Source organism: Centruroides vittatus, unplaced genomic scaffold, assembly GCF_030686945.1.
Source record: "Centruroides vittatus isolate TY-2023 unplaced genomic scaffold, ASM3068694v2 contig_1683, whole genome shotgun sequence".
Classification (NCBI taxonomy): Eukaryota; Metazoa; Arthropoda; class Arachnida; order Scorpiones; family Buthidae; genus Centruroides; species Centruroides vittatus.
Window position 1 is genome coordinate 188642 of NW_027121024.1, and position 27208 is coordinate 215849.

At 32.4% G+C, this 27208-nt stretch overlaps 2 protein-coding genes and 1 pseudogene across 2 annotated transcripts in view; all 3 read left to right on the plus strand.

The window, feature by feature from the left end:
* Nucleotides 1–1834: 1834 nt before the first annotated feature.
* On the plus strand, nt 1835–11440 carry LOC136968995 (acetylcholinesterase-like). The gene is made up of 4 exons (XM_067263064.1): nt 1835–2791; nt 2871–3201; nt 7565–9076; nt 11141–11440. The coding sequence occupies exons 1-4, from the start codon at nt 1843–1845 to the stop codon at nt 11289–11291; spliced, it is 2943 nt and encodes a 980-aa protein (XP_067119165.1). The 5' UTR covers nt 1835–1842; the 3' UTR covers nt 11292–11440.
* LOC136969000 (acetylcholinesterase-like) overlaps nt 6324–27208 on the plus strand; it is a 31621-nt gene continuing 10736 nt past the window's right edge. Inside the window, exon 1 of the mRNA XM_067263068.1 lies at nt 6324–6470. The gene's annotated coding sequence lies outside the window, so the exon portion shown is untranslated. The remainder of the gene's footprint in view (nt 6471–27208) is intronic.
* On the plus strand, nt 21173–22906 carry LOC136968997 (cholinesterase pseudogene; annotated as a pseudogene).

Genomic DNA, 27208 nt, shown 5'->3' on the forward strand with positions numbered 1-27208 from the left:
ACGGGAGAGAGGGACAGGATTAAGTCTTAACACTTCCATCAACAATGGAAGTGTTACATAACAATGGAAGTGTTAAGAGAAAGTGACGTGCAAGACGCAGATGCAGTTTTTTTTCGTTTTTGCGGGAAATCGAAATATTTTTAGACCCATCTAAAAATTTTCTAATTAGTCTGGAGACAGGGGAACCCATTTCTTGCATTCTGTGAAAAGTAATACTGACTATAACGTAATAATCTTAATCTTCGCTATCGTTACTTTTGCCCGAGCAACGCCGGGCCTATCTGTTAGTACATATATATAAGTAAAAAGTAATTAAGTGTAACCTTGGGTTTTGTATATTTGAAGAGTAAATATGATAAAAGTAGATTACATCATCTAATCAAGCAATTCTGTAATATTAACCTTAATCCACCTACTTTCGTAATCTACGTCATTAGATTATGCTTTTATAACTTTTGATGAAGTGTAAAGATGTAATTTTATGATTATTCAATAATAACGTTATTCAAAAAGTATATTTTGCTAAACTTATTCTCAAAAAAAAAAAAAAAAAAAATTCTATGCTTTACATTTTTGACTTCTTCAAGTATTAATATGTACAGACAATCTTTATACAAATTTTAAGCCTATACAACGAATACATCCTATATATACGTGGTACGATCCAAAAGTTCGGGGACTACAGTTGTCTATGACAACAAAAGCATGTATTTGAAGTTACAGCGTATGAAATGGATTCTACCAAACCATCTCTACGTGTTCAGGTTAATTTCACCCATGTTATGTGATTAAACCGCGAGCGCTGCTGTTTTTTTTTTTTTTTTCCCCGGAGATAGTTACCTTTGTTCTGCGACGTAATAAAAGTGGAGTTTCAAAAACAACTTCCAGCATTTCGACTTCGCCATGGTAGAATTACTGTACACCTTTCTTAGCAATTTTAAAGTTTCCGTAGGTGTTTTGCCTAAACGCTGACAAAATTTATTGTTGGAGGTTGTTCTTGAAACTCCACTTTTATTATGTCGCAGAACAAAGTAACTATCTCCGGAAAAAAAAACAGCAGAGCTCGCGGTTTAATCACATGACATGGGTGAAATTAACCTGAACACGTAGAGGTGGTTTGGTAGAATCCGTTTCATACGCTGTAACTTCAAATACATGCTTTTGTTGTCATAGATTACTGCAGTCCCCGAACTTTTGGATCGTACCACGTATATCACATATAATATCTTTATAAACATAATGGATGGACCACAAGTTAGTTAATTATAATTCACCAAAAACATTATATCGTTAAACGCTGTCAGTCAGTCAATTTATTATAAACTGTTTAAATAATAAGCTATTTGAATAAAATAGCAATTTAATCTACAGAATTGTTTCGAACAAATCTGTACTACTTTATATTTTACAGTGGAAATCTCAATAAAAATGTCGATGGCCATTTTTTAATCTGAAGCTTATTAAACAAATTTTTTAGCGTCAAAGTATGATGATGTCATTTCTGTTTTTATGTCTAATTATCTTAAGTTTTTGTCCAATTACTAATCCTTCACATATAAAAAGCGTAAATTACGTCACTACACTGTAACACTGGCTAATTCTCCTTGAGCTCAAAAACACAGAGCATAATTTATTTATGTTTTCACCCTATATAAGCATGTAAAATTTGACCAAACACCTTACATGACAGTTTACTTACTTTTCATCTAGCCTTATATTTTAATAGACGTAAACCTCTCTAATACACATGCCCATAACACGAAAATTTACTGTGTAAAATAATAATTAACTCTACAATGTAAGAGAGAACTTAATGTAAATGTTCGTGTTACAGAATTACAGATGAAGTTAGCAACATTCATAAAAGATTTTTTAGGAATCTGGATTATACTTCACTACTTGCAACTTAGCGAAAACACGACCATAAAAGATAAAATTGCAGGAGTTACAATTAAGGTTCTGGATAAACAGGTTAGAGCACATTTAGGAATTCCATATGCAGCACCTCCTGTTGGAGACTTGCGATTTAGAAAACCTCAACCTGTTAAAGATTGGGATTTTGTTTATAATGCAACACAGAAACCTCCTTCCTGCATGCAGGATCCAATGTTTGACTATCCCGAATGGTCGAATCGCCATCCAAAAGAAGTAAGCGAAGATTGCCTCTATATTAATGTTTGGGTCCCAGCATCTACCACTTGTGGCGATAAACTCGCTGCTATGGTCTGGATCTACGGAGGAGGTTTCACTGTTGGATCCACAAATATGGATATATACGACGGATCAGTTATTGCATCAGTAGGAGAAGTTATCTTTGTTTCATTCAATTATCGTCTAGGAGCATTCGGTTATGCAAATTTTGGACAAGACGATGCAGCTGGTAATATGGGAATGTTGGATCAAGTGATGGCCTTAAAATGGGTTCACGAAAATATAGAAGCTTTCGGGGGAGACAAAGATTTAATAACTATTTTTGGCGAAAGTGCAGGATCCATGTCAGTGGCACATCATCTTATTTCCCCAATGACTAAAGGATTATTCAAACGAGCAATTCTTCAAAGCGGTACAAACAATCAACCAATATTTACAGCGAATCCTGAAGCTAATCTCGAATTAACATCAATGATGGCGAAAGAATTAGGGTGTAGTGAAGATGATATGCTACCGTGCATGAAAAGAGTAGACGCTTTTGATATCGCAGCTTTTCAAAAACAATTTATGCGAAGGAAAAAAGACTTTAGCAACTTTTCTTCCTCAAAAAGGATCTCCGTTTCTGCCCGAAGATCCATCTGAAAGCATCAATAATGGAAAATTTCACGATGTAGATATTTTAATCGGAGAAACAAAGGACGAAGGTTCTATTTTTCTAGCTTTGTACAGACTAAAATTACTGAAGGAAGAAGAACCGAAGTTATCAAAATCAGAATTTGAGTCTATACTAGGTCATTTTTATGAAGTAACTAGTAAATCTGTAAATCTCATCGTGCAGGAATATCTAAGAGATATTGCAGATGAAGCTTCTTTCACAATTACAAAACAGACGATTAAAGCATTAGGCCACGGAATTTTTACTTGTCCGATTTTTCATTTAACAGAGAGATTCACTCAAAATAATAGAAAAGTGTTTCATTATACCTTTAATCACACTCGAATAAAATCACCAAGAAAGAAATGGATGGGAGTACCTCACTTTGAGGATGTGTATTTCGTTTATGGAAAACCCTTTATAACAGTAAATGATTACTCGCCAGAGGAAATGGAATTTAGTAAAAAAATAATTGAATTATGGACTTCGTTCGCAAAAACAGGGTAAGTAATTTTATTGTTATGTGAACAATTTTAAGCATATATTTGATTACTTTTATTGTACTAATTTTATTTTATTGATTTTGCATTAAGTTTTAGTTTTTTCGTACTGTAATTAAAAGAAATACAAACGTAGTAGAAGAGAAGAAACTTTGACATTAATTTTTATTAATGACGTAAATTCACCTGTAAATTAAGATTTTATTTTTTTTCTCTACTAAATTATATGTAATTATGATCATAAATAATTCATAAGAAACGACCGTTTTTAAGTAAAAGAGTTTAAGTGAAAAGGCTATAATTGAAATATGTTGTAGCTTATGAGGTCTTAATCAAACCACACAATAAACAGACATGTTTTAAATGGACAGTTTTTACTTTCCTAGGTCTGTTAGATATAACAGAGGAAAAGTATAGCGACTAAGATTAAGATATGGCACATGATCCTCTCTATCTCCCTGCCCTCTTGGTCATTACCACAAAAATTTAATGGTATCAATCACCTTATACGCAAACTATCATGCCCAATTTCGTTCCTAATCTTTACCCCATCCCCATCAGATATTAAACTATATAGACATTAACATGCACATCCAGGGAATTTTTTCCTTTCTTCACTCTTTCGAATTCAGGATGTCTCAAAACATCAAGATTTGATGAAATTCTTTCGGGTCAAATTTCACACGATTACAATACTTTCCTGAGTTATATACATAGCAGCCGGAAAAGAAATTTGTCTTAGAACCTCTTATAAATGTTTGATCACTTTTAACTCTGAAAAATGGATCTCCATGTCTTCATATTCTCTCATTATAATTATCCTCTTGACTAGTTCATTAATGTGCTCGATTTATATTTTCTACTTCGAGAACTTCAAAGGAAACTTACGTGTGTTTTCCGTAAACAGGATTATAAAATAAATAGTAATAAAACAATAAGCAGAGAATTCAAATTAAAAATTAACAACGTTATTCTTAATATAATATATATATATATATTAATATATATTAAGAATAACGGTGTTAATTTTTAATTTGAATTTTCTATATTTATTTATTTATTTATTTATTTATTTAAAATTATTATTACAGGAAGCCTTCTTATGAAGGAATGAAAGAAGAATGGTTACAATTTGATGAGGAGGAACGAAGATCTCTCTCCCTTACTTTAGGAAATATCTATCTTACAAAGGCAGAAGAAGAAAAGTGCAAATTTTGGAAAGAATTCTACGGTTATGATTGAACAAATAGAGGAAATTATTTTTATTATTAAAATCTCTGTATGTTTACATTTAATAAATTTTTTTACTTATCTATTCTTTGTACATATTCCTATTATTGTGTAATTTTATGCAAATGTTCTTCATTCCTCTTAAACAGGATTTATTTTTCGATTAAGAATTAATCAAGCTTTTATAATAATTTCATAAAGCTAATTACTATATATTTTCCACGAATGACCGAGTGGAGAAAATCACTGAAAACTGGTAGTGAGTTGCAAATACATGCATGTCCAATGAATTGGCCACGTGCATCGCATATAAATAAATGACAGTTACCCTTAAAAATACTTCAGAGAAGAATGAAGGAAAAATCACAGAAAGGAAATGAAAACAATCTGCATCTAATTTGCAAAGTGAATATTAACTTTTGTAGTTTAAGAAGGAACATTAATAACAAATTTTCCACCTTCTTGTTTATGTCAAATACTTAATGATAGAATGGATAGTGATTTATCCTGATGATAAGCAGTACTTGCAGGACATTTGCCCAAGTAGGATGATCCTTGCTAACATTATAATAATATTCCATAAGCTCTTTTTGCTGGTAGGATTGACATTAGGAAGAGAAAATGAATGTTTTCAATCAATTATATTATAAATATTGATAAATAAATAAATAAATATATATATATATATATAGACACCCCGTAATCATCTATTCTCTATAGCTGAACGTGGCAAACTCTATTTTTCCCCTATGAGTATCACTATACATAGGTATAATGAATGGTATCAGTATCAAAGAATAAAGTTTTGTTGTGTACAGTATTTCGCTGTTGCTTAAATCTTCAACTTTAAGATGAGATAAAATTCATCCTGCTAGTATGCTTTATTACAATAAATTCAATTAAAATCATCCTACCAGGCAGATGATCTACGTTACCAGTAGGATGCTGTCCATTCTAATTTTAATGGGAATACTTCGTGTTTATTGTACATCTAGCTACAAAACAACATATAATTTCATTTAAATATAAAAAAACTTACTCGAGATAGGAACCCTATTTCCTCTATTTCCCATCCCCTTCAATCTTAAATCTCCAAAATGTACTAGCATCTGAATAAATGTTTTATTTTCTATATTTGAATTTAGTTCGATATCTTATACTATTAAGTCAGTTCGATTTTGTTTATATTCGAGTTCGCTTCGATTCCTGTAGTCGATAAGGAGTGATTTCGAAAAAAAAATCAGCAACAACTTGCTCGACTTTCCCAGCAAAATTTAAAACTTCGTGTGGCGCCATCTGTTATGATAATTTACTAAAAAAAGTTTTTATATTTTTAGTTATTGTAAAATGATAAAAAGAATAATTTTGACAATAGTGATGGGTTTTATGAAAGTTGTAAATGCTAATAACGAGGAAAATTTTCATTAATTCAGACCCTACATGAGAGATGGCACACAAACCCCGTTATCTCTCCACCTTCTCGACCTATAACAACTAAAATTTAATAGCATCAAAGCATCTAATACACAAACGTCCATACAAAATTTTAAATATTTTCGACAAAAATCACAGGAGTTATTAAGCTTCAAACAGAGCGAACAAAATCGTGCCACACACATCCATATATACAGAAGTCACCCCACAATTTTTTTTACATTTCTCGACATTTCAATCTGTCCTGATACGAAAAATATAAAAATCTTGGGGAGTCGATCGACATACTTTCCCTCTGTTATATATAACAGCCGGAAAAGTAAAAATAGTTTTACATTTTATTTAAACTTTTATGCCTCTAGCCAAGTAATAAACATAGACTCGTCATTATCACATTTCACCGATATATGTGAGGTTATCAGACAATATTTGCAATACATCAGTCATTAAGGGAAGTGCGTAACGTCTACATCACAAGTTTTTCTGGAGTAAAACTTAAAGCAAGTATCTGTTTAATTTTATTATTTTGTACAAATTTTAAATACTAATACAGCAGTGTATGTATATGTTTGGGCTATATTCAGGGTGGTCCAGAAGTCATCTTATGAGATAATATTTAATATAATCCTAAAGTCAGTTAAATTAGTTGCAAATATCTGCATATCCCCAATATATGTTTTATAGTATTTTATATAATATATAGACTTTTTCCGTTAAAATACATTTATATGAAAATATTTAGTATTTGCAACACGGGAAAATAATTTATTTTATTGAATTCATATAAAGGATAAGTAGTGATATTACATATTATCTTGGTTTTTTATGTTTGAGGAGTAAACATGATAACAGTAGATTCAATTATTACTGAAGCAATTCCATAATACTATTCTTACCCGCCTACGTTCTATATCTAGGTCGTTAGATTACATCTTTAAAAAACTTTTCATATATTTTTAATTATTATAAAATGTCAGAAAGCTTAATTTTGAAGGTTTAGATGGGTTTTAGACAAGTTTTAAATGCTAAAAAAAGCAAAATCGTTAATTCCTACCCTACTCGACATATGAGAAACGACTCTCTTTTGTTTCTCCACCTTGACGATATTTAACTACCAAAATTTTATAGCATCAATCCCCCTAATAAACACCCTCCCTGCAAAAGTTTCAAAAAATTGTAACAAAAACCACAAAAGTTATAAACCTTCAAACAGATTGAACAAAATCGTGCCCCCACGCAAACACACACTCACACAAAAACTAACATTCTTACATACAGAAGACCCCTTAATGTTCTTGCATTTCTCAATGATTCAAGGTTCTCTGAGTCTAAAAATGTAAAAATCTTGGGGGGGTTATTTTTTGACTAATCGCCATACTTTCCCTCTGTTATGTATAACAGAAACGGAAAAGTAAAAGTGTAATTTTTTTTAGAATATTTAGAAACAAAATTAGTTAATTGTGTAACATAATAACTTTAAATATTTTAATATTTATTTAATTCACAGAAATATTATGTAAACAAAAAACAAAACTTATCAGTACAATATTCAATTTGTAGAATAACTATACAGTAAATAATGACAATTCTATAGAACAGAGCAACTTAGGCAAAACTTCATTCTTGTTACAGAATTACAGATGAAGCTCTCAATATTCGTTAGAAGTTCTTTGGTAATTTGGATTCTATTTCAATGCATGCTACTATGTGAAAACACGTCCATCAAAGACAAAATTACAGGAGTTACAATCAAGGTTCTGGATAAACAGGTTAAAGCATATTTAGGAATTCCATATGCAACACCTCCTGTGGGAAACTTGAGATTTAGGGAACCTCAACCTGTTAAAGATTGGGATTTTGTTTATAACGCAACACAGAAACCTCCTTCCTGCATGCAGACACCACTAGAAATTGATCCAGAGTGGCCGAATCGTCATCCTAAAGAAGTAAGCGAAGATTGTCTTTATATTAATGTTTGGGTCCCAGCATCTACCACTTGTGGCGATAAACTCGCTACTATGGTCTGGATCTACGGAGGAGGTTTCACTGTTGGATCCACAAATATGGATATATACGACGGATCAGTTATTGCATCAGTAGGAGAAGTTATCTTTGTTTCATTCAATTATCGTCTAGGAGCATTCGGTTATGCAAATTTTGGACAAGACGATGCAGCTGGTAATATGGGAATGTTGGATCAAGTGATGGCCTTAAAATGGGTTCACGAAAATATAGAAGCTTTCGGGGGAGACAAAGATTTAATAACTATTTTTGGCGAAAGTGCAGGATCCATGTCAGTGGCACATCATCTTATTTCCCCAATGACTAAAGGATTATTCAAACGAGCAATTCTTCAAAGCGGTACAAACAATCTACCAACATTTACAGCGAATCCTGAAGCTAATCTCGAATTAACATCAATGATGGCGAAAGAATTAGGGTGTAGTGAAGATGATATGCTACCGTGCATGAAAAGAGTAGACGCTTTTGATATCGCAGCTTTTCAAAAACAATTCATACAAGGAAAAAAGACTTTAGCAATTTTTGTTCCTCAAAACGGATCTCCGTTTCTTCCCGAAAATTCGCTTGAAAGTGTCAATTCTGGTAAATTTCACGATGTAGATGTTTTAATTGGAGAAACTAGGGATGAAGGTTCTCTGTTTTTACTTATACATAATCTAGATTTAATGAAACGTATGGAACCGATTTTATCGAAATCAGAATCTGAGTCTATACTGGGTAATTTTTATAAAGTAAATACGGAATCTGCAAACCGTATCGTTCAAGAATATCTAGAAGATATTGCAGATGAAGCTTCTTTCACAATTACAAAGCAGACAATTAAAGCAATGGGACATGGAGTATTTTCGTGTCCTATTTTTCATTTAGCAGAGAAACTTTCTCAAAACAATAGAAAAGTGTTTCATTATACCTTTAATCACACTCGGATCAAATCACCAATGAAGAAATGGATAGGAGTTCCTCATTTCGAGGATATGTATTTCGTTTTTGGGAAACCTTTTACAAGAGTAAAACAATTCACTCCAGAGGAAATGGAATTTAGTAAAAGAATAATTGAATTATGGACGTCGTTTGCGAAAACGGGGTAAGTAATTGTTACAAATCAAGCATATATTTCATTAGAAATAAAAAAAATTTACCTAACGACTAGTGAATAAGTTACTAGTCATGAAGTAAATTTTTTAGTGAATAAGTTACTACCCTACTTTGTTTTCTTTATTTTCTAACCATTTGAGTTGACTTAATAATAATCTCTGCAATTTTCTTGCATATTTTACTTTAAATTCGTACAATTGAAAGAAAGGTACTTTCAGTTTTACGGACTTTAACCTAATCTTAATATATATATATCGTAGTTATATTGAACTTTGCCATTTCAAAAAGTGCCTGAACATTTGAATTTCTTGGACACATTCCTGTAATAGATATTTGTACTAGAATATATCTAGTTTTTCTTCCCACTTCTTCAAGCGCTAACCTATGTTTTGCATGTGATCTTGTAAATATTTTACTGCTAAAGTGGCTTATTGATAACCATGTTGGGTTCTCCAGGCTACAACACTAGCGAGCAGATTTTGGGAACGATGCCAGAACATTCCGAAGAAATCAAGTTGTATATCAAGATATATACCAGCCCATAGAAAATTCCTAGGGAGTTGCGCGCCAAGATTCGATCTGGGGTTCCTCAGAACGGTAGACCATTGACACTGAATGTGTGGTCTATTCACAGTCATGTATAGTGCTGCGAACATTTAATATAAAATTATGCTGCATTGTTACCAACATTGCCTTTTTAATAGTAGCTTGAAATTTGTTATTTTATTCGTTGTTTTGAACTAGAATTACTATAAATAAAACTAGAATAAAAACAATTACCATAAGTATTTTGAGCAGTGTATTTATCATACGATATTTGTTTTCGTCTCTTGCTTTATTTTTATTATAAAATAGCCAGTAATCTTGCCAGTGAAAATATTTCGGATGGGACCCAAACTTTAAAAGTTTATCTTTGAGCACTTTGGTCATGGGTTGGCTTCTCGTCAACGGGCTGGCCACGTGGAGTTTTCCGGGTCTTCTTTACGTTTGTAACACCTAAAGAGGGGCATGTTTCTCATAGAAAGTCCTCCTTGTATATATCTTTACTCGGCACATTGCCCACATGTTCAAGAATTGGCTAGGAGCTACTTAAAATGCCATATTTCAGCATGTGACTAATGCATACGTATACATTCTCTATGGTATTTTGTTTCATATAGTAACGTTTAATAAGAAATTCTTAGTGCTGAAGTGTAGTTCGAAAAGACGTCGAAGTGTCCTACTTTTTATAGACACTACTATTTCCAAACGTTTTTAGGATTTTCGTTCATATTCTGTCAGAAACACTAGTTAGGTCCAATGATCTGTCATTTTTTCAAACACCTGACAAATGGATGTCCACTAAGAGTGGATCCGGGAGGCAATACGATTGTTTTAAAACTCCTTTTTGTAGACACTAAGACGGCCTTTGTTCAAACCCTTCCAAGCATTAACATTATGCCTGAACCATTTATCTCATATGAAATTATTTCTAACATAAATTTATTAAAACCTTATTCGATTAACAAACTATAAATTAAAATGCATAAAGAATGATTTACGATCTCCTGAAAAATATAGTATGCATTTATGCTTAAAAAGTATATTATTTTCGGGTCTGGCACATAAATAATTATTTCTTGATTTTATAGGGCCGATCGCCCCTCCTTAAATTCGCTTAGAAATCTTCATTACGTCAACCCAACACCTGACAAATAGGTGTCGATGATTCGATAACGTCCATATTATGTCATTACAATTTTGCTAACTACTTCATCAATATACTTACTTTATTTTTTCATAATTAGTTTTTCGTCATGAATTTCAAAGAAAGAACTGGAGTTTCCATTTCCAAATGGTGGGATCGACGAAATTACTGTTAGAGTACATAATAACATAACATAGTTTGGTCCTATCCGTCAATGACACGTTTAGGCGTTTACTACAAATACAATAAAAATTTTAAATAAGATAAAAACTAATAATAATTAAATTCAAAGTATAAATTAACAATGTTATTCTTAATATATATATATATATATATACATAAATATTTTTTACATTATTATTACAGGAAGCCTTCTTATGAAGGAATGAAAGAAGAATGGTTACAATTTGATGAGAAGGAACGAAGATCTCTCTCCCTTACTTTAGGAAATATCCATCTTACAAAGGCAGAAGAAGAAAAGTGCAAATTTTGGAAAGAATTCTATGGTTATGGTTGAACAAGTGTAGGATGAAATTGTAAACGAAGGGAAAAATTTTGGGAATTTTACGAAAAATTTTCGGGTTACAATTGAAGAAAAACAGGAAACTGTTTATTGTTAAAATCTCAATGTCTGTATTTTCAATAAATTTCTTATTATTTAACTATTAGGTTGCAATTTTATGCAAATTTTCTTATTTTGCCTCCAATGCCATCGATTTTCGTAACCAAGAATTATTCAACGATTAACGAGTTCCTTAAGCTGAAGTTATCTCTGACTCCCAATTAAATTGTAACCTTTAATGATAATGTTATAGAGTAAAGATATTAATTATTTCGAAAAAAATAAGGATAACTGTTAAAATTCATAATTTAGTATTTATCATTCATTAGTTTCTACTAATTTACGTACCGTTTTATTATCTTAATATTATTGAATGTAATAAAAGCGGCAATTAACACCTGTTATCCGGTTAAAATAAACACTATTTATTACCAGAATTAACTTTTTCAACAGCAACCTTCGAGTTATGAAATATTATAGAGAATAAAATTTAAAAACAGCATTTAAATACGTCCTGGTTCCTTTAATCTAATATTCAATGGTCTGCGGGTAGCTTCAATATACTCATAGTGCTGATTTATCCTGTTATCAAAAATGGGAATCCTGTAAAGTGAAGATGGTTCACATGTCTTCATCATTCCTCAGCAAGGAAAAACCCATTGGATTTCTATTAAAAGAGATATTAATGTTGGCTAATTGAGATATTTCTCCATAGGTACTGAGAACCCTGTTAGTTGTATCAGTCTTGTGTGGAGGTCGTTGCTCTCAGTAGAATTGACTGGTATAAGATAACGTCGGATGAGGCTCTTGATGAAATTTGTCGGGTAGCCTACGACAGTGGCAGTGAGCTTAATAAGTTGGAACGCTTTGTACCTGGAATGAATATCAGAACAATGAGTATAATTTATTTTTATGTGCTCTGAATGCCGCTATCTTGTAAGCAAACGGATCATGGTACGTTGATGTACGTGTAGGCCTAATGGAATGAATAAGGCGTTGTACGTGCTCTTCCTGTTGACCTCAGTAGTCCTTATCATATTGATTGTCCAGCTTTAAATAAATATTTTATTATGACCTATAGGAGTTAATTCTCTGCAGGGGTGAGTAACCTTCTTAATGGAATATCAATTTAATAAATGCGAAAATATTGCAAGAAAGTTTTGAGAAGTACAGTACTGCTTTAAATGTGCCAATTACTATAGTTCTTATATAGAAATTTTTTAACAGTATTATTTAATATTCTTATGACATTATTTGTAGTATGTCTTTATATTCTGTAGTTCTGTATGTTAATATAGTAGAACCTGTGTAAACCGAAATTGCACTCTACGGAATATTTTACGTTTAGGAAGGTTTCCGTTTTAGACAGATTTCATTGTAATAGATGAAAATATAATCCCATTAATTACTGCTGTTCATGGTTCATTGAAACTGAAATATTAATTTAGCAAAGAAGAAGGGAATTTCGTGTACATGTAGGCTCAATAAAATTCAGTATTTCTTTAAAATATGAAAAAATAATTTATTAATGACATTAATTACGGGTGTATTTTTAAATCACAATTTTAAAATAGAATGTTTTATTCCAAAATACGAGTATATAAAATCCAGCAATCAATTGCTAAACTTTTACGGCAACAATTAAAATTGCGTGTGGCATCATATGTTATATTTTATTCAAAAAATTTAAAAACCAATGGGATCGGTAAAATTCTTAATTCTTTAAAAACTCTAAAAAACTTTAGATTCACAAGTAAAAATAAACTACTCTTTAACTCCGATTTCGAGTGAGTTATTTAGACAAAAAAGGGACGAGAAAATGCTATACTTTAATCAACTTTATTTTATCTCCCTGGGAGATAAAATAAAGTTGATTGAAACGTATAGCATTTTCTCGTCACGATGTTTGCATCATCATCTGGGAGATAAAATAAAGTTGATTAAAGTATAGCATTTTCTCGTCCCCTTTTTTTGTCTAAATAACTCACTCGAAATCGGAGTTAAAGAGTAGTTTATTTTTACTTGTGAATCTAAAGTTTTTTAGAGTTTTTAAAGAATTATGTTATATTTTAGTTAAAAGTATAAAACGTTTAATGTTATAAAATGGCAAAAAACTCAATTTTGAGGATAGTCATAAATTGTATAAAAAATTATAAATGCTAATAACGAGTAAAATAGTCATTAAGTCCGACTCTACTCGAAATATAACACACGTCCCCCTTTTTCTCCCCACCCCCTTGACCTTTAACCACTAAAATTTACTAGCACCAATTTCGAAATACAAACGTCACTGTAAAATTTCTTTTTACAAACCTTACTGCTTTAAATAGGATGAACAAAATCGTGCCCTCCACGCTCACTAACATCCATACATTCAGTAAAAAAACTCGCACATAATTTAAAGACGCATCAAAACAGGTTTGACTGTATTTAAGTCCAAAAATGTAAAAATCTTTGGGGGAGGTTATTTTTGACCGAGCTCTGTACTTTCCTTCTCTTATATATAACAGAGCCGTAAAAGTAACGAGAAACATTTGTTTTTTTTTTTTTTATTGAAGTTAAGACCATTTACAAAAACATACAATATTTTAGAATCTTTATCCGTTAACACAACCACAGACGTAACAGTTAAAATTGACTTGAAGAAAAACATCATTAAAAAGACTAATAATAATAGATAAAAATTCACAAAGTTAAAAACGATATCAAACATCAGCCTTTTATTGGAGGATCTGACGTTTTACGTTTAAAAACAAAGATACGATTTCTCATCCAAAGATATTGTATGCTTTTGTAAATGGTCTTAACTTCAATATAAAAGATATACTGAGTCACCATGAAATTTTTTTAAACTTTGATTGGCCTCTTACCCAATAATAACAATTGACTTATCACTCGTAACACGAAAGTGTGACATCATTGTATTTTTTTCAACACGGCAGCCACTGCAGCAAGTTTAAAGCGCTAAGACCGAAAACAAAATTATTTTGAACTAAAAATTAAAGCAAGTATCCATTAAATTTATTATTTTGTACCTTAAATTTACAATTTAAATTAATTTATTTATATAAATAAACATATATAATTTCGTCATACATTATATAAACATATAGACTATATAATATTACTACATTTTTGCAATTTTTAAAAATTTTATCTTCAACACTACACTAATATTTGTCGTGTTATTCCTTGGTCGTTTCTTGATATTAATTATTTATTATTTTTATTAATGTAGTTATATTATGAACAAAATAAAATGTTGTTCTTATACAGGGTGGCCCAAAAGTCTATTAACCGAGATAAATTTTTAACATAATTTTGAGCACAGTTAAACTGGTAAGGAAGCCGTTTAATATCGTTTTTATGCGATTATTTTCTTTCGAAACAAGAGACTTTATCACTGATATTATTGTACGTTTGGTTGTGTTATGCATAGTATACACAAAAGCTTTGCACAGTTATGACTGGTAAAATCGTATAGCTTGACATTGAGAGTGTGAAGTGGTGCAGAGAAGTCTCACACAGTTTTCCTCAATTTAGTTTGATTGTGTCCTTACCCTTGCAGTATTTTACCGTTTGATAGCATCCGAAATTAAATTTGGCCCCCTGAAAAGGGGTCAGAATTGTCTGACGGCAATGATTATCTATTCTTTCATACATTTTGTATTTAATACGTAGCAGTAGCAAGATATAGCCTGGCAGTATGGGCTGTTTCTGTCTACACTCTACGAAAATATAGCCTATGTTTAAATCTCTTTTATCACTAAAGTATTTTACGATAATAATATTTTATAACCAGAACACGCGAGAAATATATCGTTTTATCAGATTTATATCAATCGCAAACAGCGATATTAAATATAACCTTCGTTTCTTTTAACGACAAAATATGATAAACTAGTTTAACGTATCTAATCCATGTTAAAATAATAATATAAAGTACAGCTCTTATCGCCTTCTAAACTAAATAGGATATCACGTGTTCTGCAATTTATAAAAGCATTTGAAAAAAGTCGTAATTAAATATAATTAATAGCAATTTAACTCACTTGAAGCTTCGTGCAGAAGAAAGCGGAGGACATTGTTGAAATTTCACACAACATAATAATTACTTGTTGAAATTAATGTTATATTCACATAAAATTTAAATCTTTTAATTGAAGTGTTGATTACTATTCCTTTCTTAATTTTTTTAAATACAAATATTTATTTATTTAAATACTCCATACATAAATTAATTTTCAGGAGGAGGGGTTACATGCTTGATAACTTTAATAAATATATTGCATTTACACCAGTCTCGATCGGGTCATTGTTAGAAACTAAGCCATGAATTGTATCCATCGGTTCTTTACGAACAACACTACTAATACATGTTGATAAGCGAAAATGAACCAAATTCTTACAATCAAACAAATAATGATTCAGGGTTAAATTTCTCTGCAAACTGTAAGAGTTTGCAGGGAAATTTAACCCTGAATCATTATTTGTTTGATTGAGTTTGTGCTTACCACAAACGGCTGATGAACTTAAATTTACATACAAATTTTTCCATACTAAACGAAAACCAAGGCCAGTTGATCGCTTCGCTAGTAAGGTCGTTCGCCGTAAGGAAAATTGCCGTATTCACACTGTTTCCATTTTTCGCCGCTGCGAAAGATTTTGGCGCTAGTTAACGGTGAGACTCACGCGTTCAGTGAATTGGTCGTTTTGTACTTTTGTGCGCAGGTATAGCTATTTTATGAAATTGTGATAATCATATATAGTTATACTTGTATATTGTTATATTTATTCGTGAGTTATACACAGTTGACGGGACTTTCTCTTCAACAGCAGCTTGGTATATAGATAAAAATGCATTCATTGTGTAGCTCTCTATCTGACAACACTGAGCACAGTTGATGTCGTAAAGTACTGTACTTGCTGAATACCGTCAAATTCAGATATGTTTTGACGAGAGATTTAACAGTGATCCAATTGAGTCTTTCTTTAGCTGCGTTCGTCAGTTTAATGGAGGAAATGACAAATTAGATGCACGATCAGCATCTCTTACAACGCAAATGATTTTAAAAGTTGGTATCTTACAGGCTGCACAGAATGGAAATGCACCATGCTCTTCTTCCTCCTCAAAGTTGTTACCTGTTATGACAGAAACCAATTATAATGTTAAAGATAAAGTCTGTAAATTGCATGATTCTTCACAAAAATTGCAATCTGTTACACAAGACTGCAGTGTTTCCTGTACAATTGAAAATGCTTCTCTGGCAGTTATCAGTGGTTACTTAATTAGAGTTCTTGAAGAGAAGGTTGCATGCTATGAGTGCCTTGAAATCCTTAACCATCCTGCAAGTAATGGAGCTCTTTTTGGCTTAATATCAAACCAAGATAGAGGACAGTTTCGTTATCCAAGACCAGCGTTGGTGAGAGTGATTAGAATTCTTACAGACTTTTTGATGATGTAATGACATATACAAATTCTTGTCAGGCTAGTTTGAAAGTTAAGCTGATAAAGGTCATTTTGCCATACTTGAAAAACTGCCCTGTACTGTGGTGTAAGGCTAACACTGATGGTACCTGTACACATTCAAATCACAATAATCGCATGTGCAATATTATAGCAACAAAGTTTCTTAGCCCTTTACTAACCAATTGGACTGGACAATTAAGTCAAACTGTGGAAAAAGTACTCAGACTGTATCATAAGCCCACTTCTAGAAAAATATTAAAAGTCTAATGTAATTAAATGTAAATATTAAGTCTAATTCATATCGTAAATTTCTGATGAGGAAGAAGCTAAGTACATTTCTGTTTTCTGCGGTTTGTAAAATTCATTCAAAAACAGTGTACACTTTATTCAATAAATTAATTTTTTTTATGTAATAAACTTCTGCTTTTTCTATAAAGAATTTTATTTATATTAGAGATGTAAACTGAAGCAATGTTACTTTTACCATAGCTATACTTTTAATTTCAACTTTAAAACAATATATGTTGCTTTTGTTCACAATTCTACGTACTTCTCCAATATTAATTATAATAAATTCTTACCTTCAATATCACCATATTTCCGCGAAAATTTTTCGAAACTTTTTTACTAATCTAAAAAAATGTGCTTACTTTTGCGAAAAAATAAGCAAATTTTTTCAAAAGGTTATATCGATATTTATTCTTAGTCTTAATTAACAAAAGTAATAATTTTATAACATTTAATACACAGAATTTTAATAAATTATCATATATGGTCCGAAAATGTGAAATTTTTTATAGTAGACACTATAGGTAATCTAGTTTTGCTAAGTTTGCGTACTTTTCGAGTAAAAAAAAAATATTTAAATTAACGATTAACTACTGGTATCTTTAAGAATCGAAAAGAGATCATTAAATAGTAGTGTGAAAAAGTTTGTATTTTCCATGCCAATAATACTCGGTTATTATTTCTTCCTAAAAACGTCTTATAAAAATAAAGGTGTGAAAAATACTGTATTATTATTTCGCTTCTTTTCACGAACTAGGGAACATCGTTTGCAGCAGCTCATTTCTTGATTGTCAAAAGTTTTCATCCTGCATTAATGAGAAAAATACTTAACGCAACGACGTCTCCAAACTCCTCTATACTGAAACGCTGACGATGGATGGTCACCGATCGTCAGCGCCACAAGCGGAGAAAATATCAACTAGCGTCTATACGCTCGGTACAATAGACAGAGAGAATTGGTGGACGGCCTTACTAGCGAAGCGATCAACTGGCCTTGCGAAAACTATTTAATCGAATCTGAACAATTGTTCTCTTTACAATAAACGGCAGCTCTGATAATAAACATAAAGACTGACAATTATCTAATATTTCCGGATACCATGCATGGTATTTAGTTTTCAGTACCTGTCTCTTCTTCTCTAAGAAAATGATTATTAGAAACTCAAATGAAATAGAATTTATGTAATATTTCATAACATCTGGGGATTAATCAATTATAGCAAATGAAATGCCTATTCTATTGAAAAGTCCCTCCAATTTAGTATACGAACAATTTTTTAATGGTCTAATCCAGTGATTCTCAAAGTGGGGGTCACGACCCCCAAGGAGGTCGTGAAAAATATTTGGGGGTCTCTGAAAACTTGCTACTAGATCAATATTTTCAAATATTTTATAAATTTAGTATGGATTCATGTTTAGAAATAATAGAAATAAAAAATATATAAAATAATTTTTACTTAAATAAATTGCACATATAAATAATAAAAACAATATAAATATTTAACTACGAACCTAAATATAATATTCATAAATTTGTGCGCTATTGGGGAGTTCCACTCTCCGCCTAAACTATGATAGAACAACGTTGTCATTTGGAACGGTGTTCGCTAGCAGCGTTGCGTCTGTAGGCAAGTCGAGTTAGAAATACAGTAGAGAGTCGTGTCCGAAAACCGAAAGCGTTTCAGTCGGCAAATTCGAATTTCCGCTAGTGCTGTGGCGCTGCAATATTTGGCTGTCTTGGGCTACTTCGATATTGTTTTAGTTGATATGCGTATTTAGCTGGCAGCACTGGCGCGACCATGAGAGGGTAATTAAGGACGCGCCAGTATTTGAACCAGACTTTTTCCCATCGTGAGCGGTAAGTTTTTCTTGTTTTTCTGAGGACTGTGTTATGGTGAATCGGAACGTTTTGAGACTAGATTAACTTCCGAAATATAATTTTTTTATTTTTATATTTTTCAATATATTTATTTTGTTTGTGAAAAATAAAAAAGTAATTTAAAAAAAAATTTCGTTAGTCTTAACATTGACAAAAATTCAACGCAAAGCGACACGCAACGGAGAGAAATTTCAACATGGGATAGATTAATTAAACAAAACAAATTAACTCTTCTTGAATTTAAATTAACCCCCTCCCTCCGGGATGTTTTTCTACACATACTCATTCTTCAGGGTCCTTTGAAATTTTTAAGTGCAAAAGGGGGGTCGCGGACCAAAAAGTTTGAGAAACACTGGTCTAATCGATGACAATTTCTTCAAGGAAGCATATGCCACAGAATCCAAAGAGGAAGGATTAGAAATAATGCTTTTCAAAAATTAAGAATTAGTTTAACGAAACATTTTCGAGGAAACACTATACCCAATTCAAATCTAATTGCGTATGATGGGATCGACCTCTCTAGCCCAAAAAGACGACGGAAGAACATCAATTCTATTGAGTCAATGTCCTCAAAACAAAAAGACTCCCAGAACGATAGACCATAAGACCAACTTGAGGTAAATAAAAAGTCGGTTAATGTTACCTATGGTAACGAACAGGGCGGCTCGTCTCTGAAACAGTGGGGGCGCACGTTCTAACCTATTCTAATAAATTACCATAATTATTGCCAACCAAATTATTAGAATAGGGGTAATTTATTAGAAAAAGTCTGCTAGTTTTAAAGATAGGTCCATAGCTATTTCTCACTCTCCTCAAAATGTCAATTACTGTAATTATTTTGGAGCATGCTTTACCTTTAACGTAAGAAATGTAATTTTTGAATGAACTAAAAGCAGACAATCAAATTTCCAAATAGGTAACTTCATTAACGATACTTATCTCTATTTCATTTAAGAAGAATTTGCGCTAAAAATCTGCTTTTCTCAGCCTTCCGCCTTGTCTAAAAATTATTACTTTTGACTTTAAAAAATTGATACACAATCCCAAAGTAGACGAATAATGAAATAATCTGTCCAATTTCCTTTGTAAATAAATCGGCGTAATGGATAACACTGCTGTATCGTCAACAAATTGGAGTAAATGCACATCGTATTCACCAATAAAAATGGAATCTTTGCTTATATCATCAAAGGCATGAACCATAGCATTAACATAGCAGATAAACAGTAAGGGACTAGGGGAATCACCCTGTGATAAACCCTTCTCTAACGGAAAAGCATTAGTAAACCCAACACTAGTGGAAATCCTTGTTTTCAGTTCTATCCTTTCAGATACTAAAACCTCTAATACAACACTGTCGAAATCTTTTTCGTAATCTATAGAAGCAGCCAATAGACGTTGTCTTTTCTTTGAGAGTTGTCTCCAAATCAATGAATGAATGATTAAAATATTGCACAAAGTACTTTCCCATGGTTGGAAAGCAAATTGTACTGGTTGAATAAGATTCCTCTCCCTAAGCCATATACTCGATTTTTTTCGCCAAAATAGATGTAAAAATTTTCCGTACAACAGATAACTACGATATTAGCCGAAAGTTAGCGGGCTCGCCAATTGGACCATTTTTATGAATAACTTTAATCTTTACCTCTAACCATCACCTCGGAACCTTAGCAAAATTGTAAAAACGATTAAATAGTTTAACCAGGTTAGCAATTAATGTGCCCCTAGAATAAACGATTAAGGACGGAGAAATATTGTCTATCCCAAGAGCGGAACGTAATCGCAACTTTTAGATTGCAATATTCTCCTCTGAAGCTGAGATAGGAAGATCCAAAAAAGAGATCAACCACTAAAGAACCTACCGACAAGGGAGGGATCAAAGGTGAATTCGATTCATTTAAACTAAATAACCGTTGATAAAAATTAAACCAATCGGCCAAAGAAATCTCAGTCTGGTATGCTTTTAATCCCGCGAAATCGGCCAACTCGATATCAAAAGGTTTGTTATCTCTACCCTTTGCCAGTTGTAAGGCAAACTTACAAAAATACTTCCTCTGTTTTTCCCTGACAAGTGAATGATATTTTTTTTTCAATTTTAGAAAAGAATCCAGGTCAACCTGATCGTTAGATCTATGGAATAGGCCAAAGGCGTTGTTCCTCGCCCTCTTAAGTTTACGACAAGACTCAGTTGATTACTGTTTGTGATATTGTCTAGAAACATTAATAATTACCGTATACATAAAGTAGGTAACATAAAAACATATAAACATACACTTCGTTCATAAACACATCAGTTATACGACAAATAAATTAATGTTGTGGCACGTTTATATATCTACAATATATAAACAAAAATAACAATGCTGTGTACATTACAATGCAGAGAAATAAATTAATAAATATTTCATTCGTGTTACAGGATTATAGATGAAGCTCTCAATATTCGTTAGAAGTTCTTTGGTAATTTGGATTCTATTTCAATGCATGCTACTATGTGAAAACACGTCCATCAAAGACAAAATTACAGGAGTTACAATCAAGGTTCTGGATAAACAGGTTAAAGCATATTTAGGAATTCCATATGCAACACCTCCTGTTGGAAACTTGCGATTCAGTGAACCTCAACCTGTTGAAGATTGGGATTTTGTTTATAATGCAACGCAAAAATCTCCTTCCTGCATGCAAGAACCAATGTTTTTTGACCCCGAGTGGCCAAATCGTCATCCTAAAGAAGTAAGCGAAGATTGTCTCTATATTAATGTTTGGGTCCCTGCTTCCACCACTTGTGGCGATAAACTTGCTACTATGGTCTGGATCTACGGAGGAGGCTTCAGTGTTGGATCTACAAATATGGATATATACGACGGATCGTTTATTGCATCAATGGGAGAAGTCATCGTTGTTTCCTTCAATTATCGTCTAGGAGCATTCGGTTATGCAAATTTTGGACAAGACGATGCAGCTGGTAATATGGGAATGTTGGATCAAGTGATGGCCTTAAAATGGGTTCACGAAAATATAGAAGCTTTTGGAGGTGACAGGGAATTAATCACGGTTTTTGGTGAAAGTGCAGGATCTATCTCAGCTGCTCATCATCTGGTTTCCCCCATGACAAAAGGCTTATTTAAACGAGCTATTCTGCAAAGTGGTAGTAACTATCATAACTTAGTTATAGTAGAACCTGAAGCTAATATCAAGACAACCTCAAAATTGTCAAAAGAATTAGGATGTAATGAAGAAGATATGTTAGAATGCATGAGGAATGTGAATTCTGTTGACATAGTAGCTGCTGAAAAAAAACTAAAGAAGAAGGAGAAAACCTTGGCAATTTTCCTTCCACAAAGTGGACCGCCATTACTTCCGAAACATCCATTTGAAAATGTTGATTCCGGTAAATTTCACGATGTAGATGTTTTAATTGGAGAAACAAGGGATGAAGGTTCTTTATTTTTACTTTTTAATAAATTCGAATTATTAAAGGAAGACGAACCGATTTTATCAAAATCTGAATCCGAATCCATACTGGCTGATTCTTATAAACTGAATAGCAAATCTGTAAATCGCATCATGCGGGAATATCTGGGAGATATTGCAGATGAAGCTTCTTTTACTATTACAAAGCAGACAAGTAAAGCAATAGGACACGGAATTTTTACTTGTCCGATTTTTCATTTAGCAGAGAAACTTTCTCAAAACAATAGAAAAGTGTTTCATTACATCTTTAATCACACTCGGATCAAATCCCCAATAAAGAAATGGATGGGGGTACCTCACTTTCACGATGTATCTTTTGTTTTTGGAAAACCTTTTAGCAGAGTAAAAGATTATACAACAGCAGAAATGGAATTCAGCAAAAGAACAATTGAATTATGGACTTCGTTTGCAAAAACAGGTGTAACTGTAAACTTAGGCAATTTTTCATGTTCAAGATAAATCTTTAAATTTGCACGCTTTCACATTTCACTACTAATCAAGTAATTACAACTGTCAAGTTATCTGAAATTTTTTAACTGTTCCTTCGTGACACAACCCCTCCACCACATAATGGTACAGGTCGAAAGAGTGGTGGTATTACGTCCTGAAAGAATACAACAAGTCGACTTCTTCGATATGATCGGGATAATTGCATTAACTGTACTAAAGTTAGTATCAATTGTATGTTTGCATGAATTGTAGTAAAAAGCAACAGTCGCCTAGGTTTACGTAATGAAAAGCGAAGTACCCTATATATATATATATATAGGGTACTTCTGACATAGCTAAAGGGGTTTAGATCCTAGTAGCTTTAACGGCTCAGAGTTCGTCCATCAGGAGCAGTGTTTAAATATTGTTTTATAAACCGGAATATCTGAGAGTAGAAAACCGGAATATCTTAACAGATGGCTGTCCAGTACGATATACACGGTATAGCTGACAAGGTAAGCTTTCACATACCTGAAATATGCTGGAGAAATATTCGTTGGATCTATATAGCAAATGTCATTGTTCATTTGGTTTCTAAAATTATAATGAAATTTTAAGTTTTTTTTTCAAATAAAATGAAATCCAACAATGATTCAAATAAAAAACAAATTCAGCAACGAGTTGTATATCTTTCCCGGAAACGTTTGTGGCGTCACGTTTTCATATTTTATTTTTTAAAAACTTTATATTTTTAACTGTTGTAAAATGGCAAAAAGTTTAAGATTTAGAAAAGTTGTAAATGCTAATAACAAGTAAAATTGTCATTAAGTCAGATCCTACTCGAGATATGGCACGATCCCCACCCCGTCGTCCTATAACCACCAAAATTTAAAAGCATCAATCCCCAAATACACAAACTTCCCAGAAAAATTTCAGAAATTGTCAACAAAAAGCAATGGAGTTATTAAGCTTTAAATAGGGTAAACGAAATAGTGTCCCCTCACACACTAACATCCATGCAGACAGAAAAAAACCGAATTTTTCGCATTTCTCGACGTTTCAAGGTGCCTTTTTGTAATAATTATTATAAAATAAAAAGCCTTATTTTCTCAGCACTTGTGAGTTTAAAAAAAAAAATAAAATAAAATATGTAAATTTCAATAACAAATAATATTTTTAAGTCCTACGCCATTCGAAATTTGACAATTCTACACTTCTATATTTTCTCCACTTGATATATAATCTTTAAAATGTAACAGCATAAGACCCCATGTATAAAAGCATTCTGTCAGCTCTTAAAATTTGATCAATGGGATCATCATATATAAAGCGAAATACAGGACGATACAAACACACACTCTAGCACACATAACTATCTATATAAAAATTCCTATTCTTTTATTTTATTGTTTTCAGAATTAAAGGACATGACAGTATCTAGAAAACATTCAAACTCAACAAAACTTTCCTTCTGTTAATTTAATAATCGAGAGAGTAATTATCAAGATTTATTGTTAATATGTTCTTGAAATTGTCTTTTTAGGAAGCCTTCGTATGAAGGAATGGAAGAAGAATGGTTAGAATTTGATGAGAAAGAACGAAGATCTCTGTCTCTTACTTTAGGAAATATCCATCTTACAAAGGCAGAAGAGGAAAAATGCAAATTTTGGAAAGAATTTTATGGTTATAATTGAATAAATGTAGGATGAAATTGTAAATACTGTTAAAATCACAATATTTGTGTTTTCAATAAATTTCTCTTACAGATCTGCAGTTTTCACATACCTCTGTACGGTATATTCTTCAATTTCAGCTAAAATATTGTGAAAGATATAACAAATAAAACTCAAAAGCGATCAAAAATAAATTACTGTAGTATAAATTCTCTAATGTTATTAGATCTGATCTTTTTACTGTCTTTTAAAATATCTTTAGATTTAGTAATATTAATTTTTTAAATTTAGTAGGGTTTTCTCTGATAATTTGTTCAAACTACAAAAAGCTATGAAGATTATCTTTAAAATACATATAAGTTTCTTTCAAATTTAAGTGTTGCATTACGGCTGTAGTACTGTACTGTACATGCCATTGCTGGGATTTTTATACCCTTTCCACCAGCGGGTATTTAGAGGGCTTTTTCATCAAGCTCATTCCGGGTTCGGCCACGCCCACTATGAGGCAGTGAGGAACATCTGAAACGGACCATCCATGAGATTTTTCAACTGGTCCAAGTTCGATTTCTAAACTCTTGTAAGCCCAGATAAACCAACCTATTAATCTTCTCATAGGACATGTTTTAGAATTATCACGTTTATAACTAACGAAAAATAAAATAAGCATTTTAGTACTCTTATGGTGTTTCTTTAACAACTGCCTTTTGGCTACACTGCATGAGACTGTTTCTATTTATTCAATATCTATAAGAAAAATAATAATTAACTTCAATTAGCCTAAAGCTAACAGTAATTATTTTACCTATGTATTCATAGAAACACACAAAAATACTTACTTTCTCCAGGAGAGGGCGATCTTTTGTTCCCTCACATGGTACAGAACTCGGAGCATGGTTACTAAATAATACAGTTGGGGAGCTGCTATTGTTCACACCCTTTGTTTTCGTTCTAGGAATAACTCTTCCCGACAAAACGGAGTTACGATCGTCCTGTAGGAAAAATTGGCGAAAGTCGCGTTATGACGTGTGCATTACTTTCCCTGCTGTTAGTATAACAGAGGGAAAGTATGGCAATCGGTCAAAAAATGCCACTCCCAAGATTTTTACATTTTCGGACTCAGACACCTTGAAACGTCGAGAAATGTAAAAAGATTCGTGAAGGGGATAATATTTGTATATATAAACGTTAGTGTGTGTGTGTGTGTGTGGAGGCACAATTTTGCTCAGCCTCTTTGAAACTTAATAACAACCATGCTTTTAGTGGGAAATTTCTGAAATTTTACAATGAGGTTTGTTTATTAAAACGTTCATACATATCATACTCTCTGAAGCTTGTTGGCTGTTCAAACTCAACTTCTTTAACCAGATATTGCACCGTACTTAGGGACAAACAAAATTTCATTAGTGCGAAGTAGTTTTATTAGTACGAGAACAAGTTCAGTTGACTTCAGTGGCACAGTACCTAATGTGGCAGTGATCAGTGGATAAAACCATTAAATACTAACGGTTGGCTTGGAGTTCGCGCGTCACCAACAGGCTGGCCATGTGGAATTTTCCGAGGTTCCTCCTCGTGTCTAGCAACTAAATATGGGCCAGTTTCACATGTAAAGTCCTGCCAGGTGACACTCCCATTGACAGGTTGCTCAATAGTTACTTTGCCTTATTCCATTAATTTATTTCGATCCTAATATGCAGATTTTCCATAAATGTTAAACATGATTTCCCAATGTTTGGTTAGTTTGACGAAAACGAAAGGACAATAGACATTTACAAAAACTATAGAAAATCTTTTAAAATTTTCGTCGGATGGTAAAAATTTTCTTGTATAAATTAAAAGACACAGTCGTTTCCAAAAATTCTTTAGACAATCACCATTTCCTTTCTTGTTCTAGAACAAACTGTTGACGACCAGACCTTTCTTTTGAGGCTACTTAGCCGTCCAGTTAAAAAGTTCCTTAAAAAACAAAAAGAGTCCAATTAAAATTTCTAAAATTGGAATAGTGGTAACCTTACGACGTCTTAGTATTTCCATCCTTCTCCATTCGGGAATTTCGAGTCTTTTATATCCACTTGTAATTAGCGCTGTCGAATGTAGATGATGACTCTACTTCCCCTGGTGACGAATTATTGCGATATTAAAGTTTTTTAAAAACTTGATGGAAATGGTGATTGCCTAAAGAATTTTTGGAAACGACTGTGTCTTTTAATTTATACAAGACTATAGAAAATGTTTAAAAAATTAAGAGGGAAATTACATTGTGAATAAACAAGAAGTAGGAAAGGGAGAATAATAGAAAGTGAAGAGAGGTAAGGAGGACAGCTAAAGAAGGGTGGTATACTCGGGTGCAAAAGAGCAAGAATTGCAATAACAAAAACGATTAATTGGTATGAGTATGAATGGTAGCAAGAGCCAAAAAGAGAATTATAGTGCAGGTGAGTGACAGGGAGAGGTGCGGGGAAAAGACACAAGATATTACTGATTAGTAATGTGGATTAGACATTTTAATATTGACAGAGATTAAATTTAGTATTTAAGTTCATAGCTGGAAACGGAGATCTCCATCGGATGATAGTATAGGAACCACACACCCAAGACTAGCAGGACAGAAAGCTTTTAGCCATTCGGATACTGATGAAAAAGTTCATAAATACAGCCGTCA

Bases quoted from the DNA above. Each gene is read 5' to 3' on its own strand.
- LOC136968995 (XM_067263064.1), top strand. From the start codon at position 1,843: ATGAAGTTAGCAACATTCATAAAAGATTTTTTAGGAATCTGGATTATA. The intron at 3,202-7,564 runs GTATTTCGTTTA...ACAATTCTATAG, and splicing joins GTACCTCACTTTGAGGATGT to AACAGAGCAACTTAGGCAAA. The intron at 9,077-11,140 runs GTAAGTAATTGT...TTATTATTACAG, and splicing joins ACGTCGTTTGCGAAAACGGG to GAAGCCTTCTTATGAAGGAA.